At 39.9% G+C, this 6,979-nt stretch overlaps 1 protein-coding gene across 1 annotated transcript; it reads left to right on the top strand.

Moving 5' to 3' along the window:
- Positions 1 to 634: 634 nt before the first annotated feature.
- Chn3 (chimerin 3) lies at positions 635 to 5,550 on the top strand. Its single transcript, XM_039097215.2, has 2 exons — positions 635 to 872; positions 3,625 to 5,550. Exon 2 carries the CDS (start codon positions 3,663 to 3,665, stop codon positions 5,148 to 5,150), a length of 1,488 nt encoding a protein of 495 aa, XP_038953143.2. The 5' UTR covers positions 635 to 872; positions 3,625 to 3,662; the 3' UTR covers positions 5,151 to 5,550.
- The last annotated feature ends 1,429 nt before the right edge of the window (positions 5,551 to 6,979 follow it).

Here is a 6,979-nt window from a genome sequence, read left to right as displayed (position 1 = left end):
CAAAGCAGAAGAAACCGCGAAGCTCATATGTATGAGGTCCTTAGTAGCAGAAGTCATAGTTATATACCAGGAAGTGAGTAGAAGCGTAGAATTCGGACCTGACTGCAGAATCTACCAGTGAAATCTGTATTTTATAGTGACTAATAGAGTGAACATTCAGTTACATATCACAAAAAAATTAACAGCTATTTAAATTTTGCTATGCTTAACTCAGAATTTTAAAGAATATGTGACAGCCAAAAGTCCTCTTTGCACACCTCTCTGGTGTTCTTTTATCTGAAGATAAAACTCATTGTGAACTTGATGTAGATCCTTCCAGTCATGTTCATGTACAGTTTCTGTATTTGCATGTGCTCACAAAATTTTTGTCACTCGTCAACTATTTCAAACTTATTGTATAGAATCATACTGTGCATATTCTTTTAGAACTACTCTACTGGATTACATAATGTCTTTACTGTGATCAGCAAAGGAGAAAAGTCATCCTCTCAGTTTTTCAGCCATCTCAGCTCAGGTAATAATGGATTTTTTTTTTTACCTTAACCACAGGAAATAACTTCATGATGAGTCAGTATGAGGCATTGTGGCAGTTTGAATGAGAATGGCCTTCATAGGCTCCTAGATTTGAATACTTGGTCACCAGGGAGTGACACTGTTTGAGAGACTTAGAAGGTGTGGTCTTGTTGCAAGAAGTGTGTCACTGGGGGTGGGCTTTAAGGTTTCAAAGTCCATGCTAAGCCCAGAGTCTCTCTCTTCCTACTGCCTGTGGATATGGATGTAGAGCTCTCAGCTAGTTCAGCAGCTGAGTACCTATCTACCTGTGTGCTACCATATTTTCTGCCATGATGGCAACGGACTCAACCTCTGAGACTGTAAGTAAGCCTCTTTTGCTTTCTTTTGTAAAAGTTGCTGTGGCCACGGTATCCCTTCACGGTTTATTATGTGACTTTAAAAATATAGTTCTAAATAAAGAAATGTGTGCACGTGCATGCATAGACTCCTGTGAGCATATGAGATGCTACTGTGTGTGTGTGTGTGTGTGTGTGTGTGTGTGTGTGTGTGTGTAAATCAGAGGACAACTTTTGGGAATTCTATAGTACTTTAGGCTAGTTGACTTTGAGCCATTCACCTGTCTATTTTCTATTTTCCTGGAATCTTAGATGCCACCATATTTGGGTTTTTACCTGGATTCCAGATATCAAACTTAGATCCTCAGGTTTCTGTGTCTAGCACCTCAACACACTGAGCTATCTTCCATGGCCTAAATGATGTTTAAGAGAAATAACAGCACTTGGGAAGAAAGTAAACAGACCCAAGAATAGGGGCACAGACTTCTTAAAGAAGAGTCATACTTGTTTCATATGGTATCCATACATACTGTTTTTGTTGGTTTCTGAGGTTACATCTTAAAGGACTACATTAGGTGTAATGTGTTTATTGGTTAGGATTACAGTTAATACAGTAAAATTTTGGGCCACAGGGGAAGTTAGGCTTTTCTGGGCTAAGCTACTATGATTGACTAGGAAGACTCTTACTCCTTAGGAAATGCAGTATCAAGGAGACTTTTAGATTAGGTGCGGTAGAGGGATGAACAAAGATGCTGAAAATCGGTCAATCTAACTTTAAATATTGATTACGTTGTGTCCTTAATGACTTTGATGATTTTATAACTGTTCTTTGTGTTTCCTTTCTTTCCTAAAGAAGAAAATACACCTGTACTGTGTTCTCTGCATGGCTACCATAGGTCTTGAATACATTAATGTAGATGAAAAAAGATAATATACTCTAAGCAAAGCTCTATTTTTGTCTTTGAGATTCTCTGAGAAAGGAATATGGTCGTATATGCTTATGCTGTAGGCATGGTTCATTGCTATTTTCACATTCTTCTCTCTATAAAGGAAGTATTGTGGGGCTGCATTAGTAGATTAGTTAGTAGAGTGCTTGTTTAGTAAGTATTCATGAAGGGAGACAGAGGCAGGGGTATCAAGGTCACCTACTAGGTCAAGCTGGTCTATATAAGACTGTTGAAAATAAAACAAACCAATGCAAACAAACAAAACAACCACAACAAAAAAGAACAAAAAAGAGGAAAATAATTGACTAGCAAAACGAGATTTACTTAGGTTTTCTGGAATCAGGATCAGTTTATCAGTGTGCCCCATCAGTGTGGCTCCTTCTCATGTGTAATCAAATGTGCATCGTTTCCAAACTAATTATGAGAATCATGGACATGCACCTTGGCTGTTCTGGTTGTAGATAGGGCAAAGATGTCACCCAAAACAATACGGAATCCTTTTTATAGAGGAACAGGGTGGTGAACTGTCAAGTAGAGAATATATGTCTATAGTCAAGATGGGACTTGGAATTCTGCCAAGTACAGAGATATCAACAGAATCTTTAGATGCTCTTACCTCTACAATAAATTGCCTTATATTATTATTAGTTGCTATGGCTATTATTTTGATTTACAGTGACTAACAGCTGTGTTTCCGGAGTTATAAAGATATGTCAGAATTCCAGATCTTTCCCATAGTAGCAACCTGACTTTTGAGAACGTGATCACTCAGTCTGTATATGTTTACTTTTATGTATGTTTTCAAGGCTGACCATTTGGTATTGGATAACCTATTGGTGTGTTTTTCCTGGGGTGGGGCACCACTTCTGCTCTCATCATGTTTCACTTGCCTGTAGTAGCTCTTTGAGTATGGTTGAGGCCTTGTGAACTTTCCCCCATTTACTTCGGCATATCTGTCAGTGCATTCCCAGTCAGCCCATGTTTAGGCAGTCATTGGTGAGACTTCACCTATGTAGGTTCTGACATTACTAAAAAATGAAACTCACAGCAAAAATCCCTGATCTTCTTACTCTACATATCTTTCCACTCCCTCTTCCACAATGATCCCTGAGCCTCAGATTCAGAAGTCGTATTGTAGATGTATCAGCTGGGAGTGGGCTCTACAACTTTGCATTTTGATTAGTTGTGGTTTTCTATAATGATCTCTGTTACAAAGAGAAGTTTCCTTGATGAGTAAGGGCTACACTTATCTGTGGGTATAAAGACAATATTTAGACCATAGTTAGGGATTATGCAGGTTTGGTAAAGTGGTAATTGTAGGTTCTCCAAGACTGGTGACTTACACTGGCCCTGGTTAGAGAGCTATGTTTCCAGTATTAGGCATGATTTCCTTTTCTATTGAGTGGATCTGAAGTCTGATTAGAGAGCTGTTGGTTACTACCAAGTTATACATGCCACTACTGTAGCCTTAGGGTTATTCTGTCATCCTGGCATTTGTTGTGGTTCATAGATGTCATATCTGGGTAATACCGTTGGTTGCTTCTCTCCTTTGGAAGCTTGAATGGTGCCTTCTAGTGCTGTAAAATGTAGTCTTCAGAGAGATGTCTTTAAGGAAAGTTTCAGCTCAGGGTTCTCCAGGTGCTGTGTCTTCATGAAGCACATGGTGTCTTTGTCAATGGATACTTACCTTCTGTGTCTGGGGGCAACCAAGGGCAATGGCAATAGCTTATAATATTTTGGGTGTCTCTTAAACAACCCTCACCAGTTATTCAAAATAGGGCTTCTCATGCCTGGTTTTTGTTTTTTTGTTTTTTTGTTTTTTTTGTTAGATGGTCTTTGGCTCTTGGAGGGAGCATTGTCATCCCAGATGGGAACTTTTCGTTTAAATTCTATGTGTGCCGCCCCGCCGAGGTGCCATCTGCCTTCTGCTGCGGGAGCTAGGAGCGCCGGGCAGCACGGCTCCACCATGGCCCTGACCCTGTTCGATACAGATGAATATAGACCTCCTGTTCGGAAATCTTACTTATACCAGCTGCAGCAGGAAGCCCCTCACCCTCGAAGGATCACCTGCACTTGCAAGGTAGAAAACAGACCAAAGTATTATGGAAGAGAGTTTCATGGTATGATCTCTAGAGAAGAAACTGACCAGCTCCTGAGTGTGGCTGAGGGGAGCTACCTCATCCGTGAGAGCCAGCAGCAGCCTGGAATGTACACTTTGGCTTTAAGATTTGAAAGTCAGACTAGAAACTTCAGGCTGTACTATGATGGAAAGCACTTTGTTGGGGACAAACGCTTTGAGTCCATCCACGATCTGGTGACTGATGGCTTGAATACTCTCTATATTGAAACCAAGACAGCAGAATACATTGCCAAGATGACGATAAACCCAATTTATGAGCACATAGGATACACAACCTTACACAGAGGGCCAGCATACAAACAGCACATGGCAGTCCTGAAAAAGACACACGATAAGAAAAAGGCTACAGGCCAGAATGAGGTGTCAGACAAAAGGTTGACATCACTTGTTAGAAGAGCAACTCTGAAAGAAAATGAACAAATTCCAAAATATGAGAAGGTTCACAATTTCAAGGTTCGTATGTTCCGAGGGTCACACTGGTGTGAATATTGTGCCAACTTCATGTGGGGCCTCATTGCTCAGAGAGTGAAATGTGCAGATTGTGGGTTGAATGTTCACAAGCAGTGTTCCAAGATGGTCGCCAATGACTGTAAGCCAGACCTGAAGCACGTGAAGAAGGTGTACAGCTGTGACCTAACAACGCTCGTGAAAGCTCACATCACCAAGCGGCCAATGGTGGTAGACATGTGCATCAGGGAGATTGAGTCCAGAGGTCTGAAATCTGAAGGACTCTACCGAGTGTCGGGATTTAGTGACCTAATTGAAGACGTCAAGATGGCTTTTGATAGAGACGGTGAAAAGGCAGATATTTCTGTGAACGTGTATGAGGACATCAACATTATCACTGGGGCACTTAAACTGTACTTCAAGGACCTGCCAATTCCCCTCATCACCTACGATGCCTACCCCAAGTTCATAGAGTCCGTCAAAATTATGGACCCTGATGAGCAATTGGAGACCCTTCATGAAGCACTCAGATCTCTGCCGCCGGCCCACTGCGAGACGCTTCGGTACCTCATGGCACACCTCAAGAGAGTGACCCTTCACGAGAAGGAGAATCTGATGAGTGCAGAGAACCTTGGGATTGTGTTTGGTCCAACCCTCATGAGATCACCAGAGTTAGACCCCATGGCCGCCCTGACTGACATACGCTATCAGAGACTGGTGGTGGAGCTGCTTATCAAAAATGAAGACATTTTTAATTTAGAGTTTTGACTTGAGGAGAAAAGAAATGGTTTACAGATGAAGGAATGTTTTCTAGTAATTTAATTAGCTTCATTAGCTGAATTGTTTCTTGCTTAGAGGTTTGGCCAAATACCCAGATTAAAATGAAGGAACTTCCTGTCATTTCTTTAGCACTGCTCAGCCGTTCTTGTAAAACTGTGAACACACACTTTCTGGTCCTGGTAATCCTGGATGTTTATCATGTTAAGAGAAACTCAAGCTACTGCATGATTACCCCTTTTTGGTGAGGAAACCCCATATCGAGGGATCACAGACTTGTGCCTGCACCATCTCTCTGTCCTGGGTTGTCTGTGGTTGTCACCCAGCATACTTCCCAGAGTAAACTGTCATGACTTTAAAAAAATAAATTCTATATGTATATTTTTATAGCAACTTATGTGTATTATTCATATTTAGATATATGGTAAATGTATATTAGATATATAATGAATAGCAACTTCTTCAAATGTTCTTCTGTTGTTTTATCCTCCTTTTCTTCTTCAGCATTTATCTTCTTCCTTCTCCCTAAATAGAGTCCCTCACTTCTTTGCCCATTTTTTTCTTTCCAGATCATGTGTACCCTTCTATTTCCCTCTCTAATGCCTCTCACTGCCTAATGATCCCTTTTTACTTTCTTGGTTTCTAGTTATTCCAGGTTATGTATGGACATCAGAAGATTTGGAGCTAGGAGCCTCGGATGAATGGGAATATCAAACATTTGTCTTTCTGGATCTGGGAAACCTTATTCAGTGTACTATTTTCTGATTCCATACAAATCTCATGATGTCATTCTTTATAGTTTAATTATATATATATATATATATATATATATTATCTCACATTTTCATTATCCATTCATCAGTTAAACGACGTTTAGGTTGTTTCCATTTCCTAGTGTGTTAGTCAGGGCTCTCTAGAGCAGTGGTTCTCAGCCTTCCTGATGTTGTGACCCTTTAATACAGTTCTTCATATTGTGGTGACCCCACAAACAAAATTATTGTTGTTGCTACTTTAGACTGTAAGTTTGCTACTATTATGAATTGTAATGTAAATATCTGATATGCAAGATCTCTCATATTTGACCCTGTGAAAGGGTCATTTGATCCCCAAAGGGGCAGTAATCCACAAGTTGATTAGATTAATAGAACTTAATAGATTAATAGAACTTATAGAATAAATTTCCATCTATCTATCTATCTATCTATCTATCTATCTATCTATCTATCCATATAGGGGATTTATGACTTACAGCTTTTGGTCCAGCTAATGTAACAATGGCTGGTTATGAATGGAAAACCAAGAATTCAGTAGTTTCTCAGTCCATAAGGCTGGACGTTTTAGCTAGTCTTTAGTGTATGTTGTAATCTTGAAGGCTCTAATGCCAGTGAAGGAATGGAATTGCTAGCAAGGCAAGACCAAGCAGGCAAAAAGCAAAAGCTTCCTACTTCCATGTCCTTATGCCCTTATATAGGCTTCCAGCTATTCTAAGCTAGATTTTAATAATATGTATTCCTCCCTTTATTGAGGTATTAATATTTTCTTTGATTGCTCATCATTATAGGAAAAATAAATTTCCATTGGCCTTCTCATGGACAGTAATAAACTCTTCTTGTTCTGCTATACATTAGAAGCATATTGTGTTAATTTGTAAAACAAAGTGAGTGAAGTTTCCAAAGCCTAAACACACACACACACACACACACACACACACACACACACACACAAACACACACCTATTAATTGCAGGAGTTCCACTGAAGGCTAGAAGACTTGAAAGAAGGGCTAAGACAAGTTTTCATAAGACCAAGCCAGAGAAGGTG

Source organism: Rattus norvegicus, chromosome 18 (genome assembly GCF_036323735.1).
Source record: "Rattus norvegicus strain BN/NHsdMcwi chromosome 18, GRCr8, whole genome shotgun sequence".
NCBI lineage: Eukaryota > Metazoa > Chordata > Mammalia > Rodentia > Muridae > Rattus > Rattus norvegicus.
The sequence above is the reverse complement of the archived record's forward strand: the minus strand, read 5'-3'. Positions and strand labels throughout refer to the sequence as shown.

Excerpts from the sequence above, each read along its gene's own strand:
- Chn3 (XM_039097215.2), top strand. The coding sequence starts at position 3,663 with ATGGGAACTTTTCGTTTAAATTCTATGTGTGCCGCCCCGCCGAGGTGC.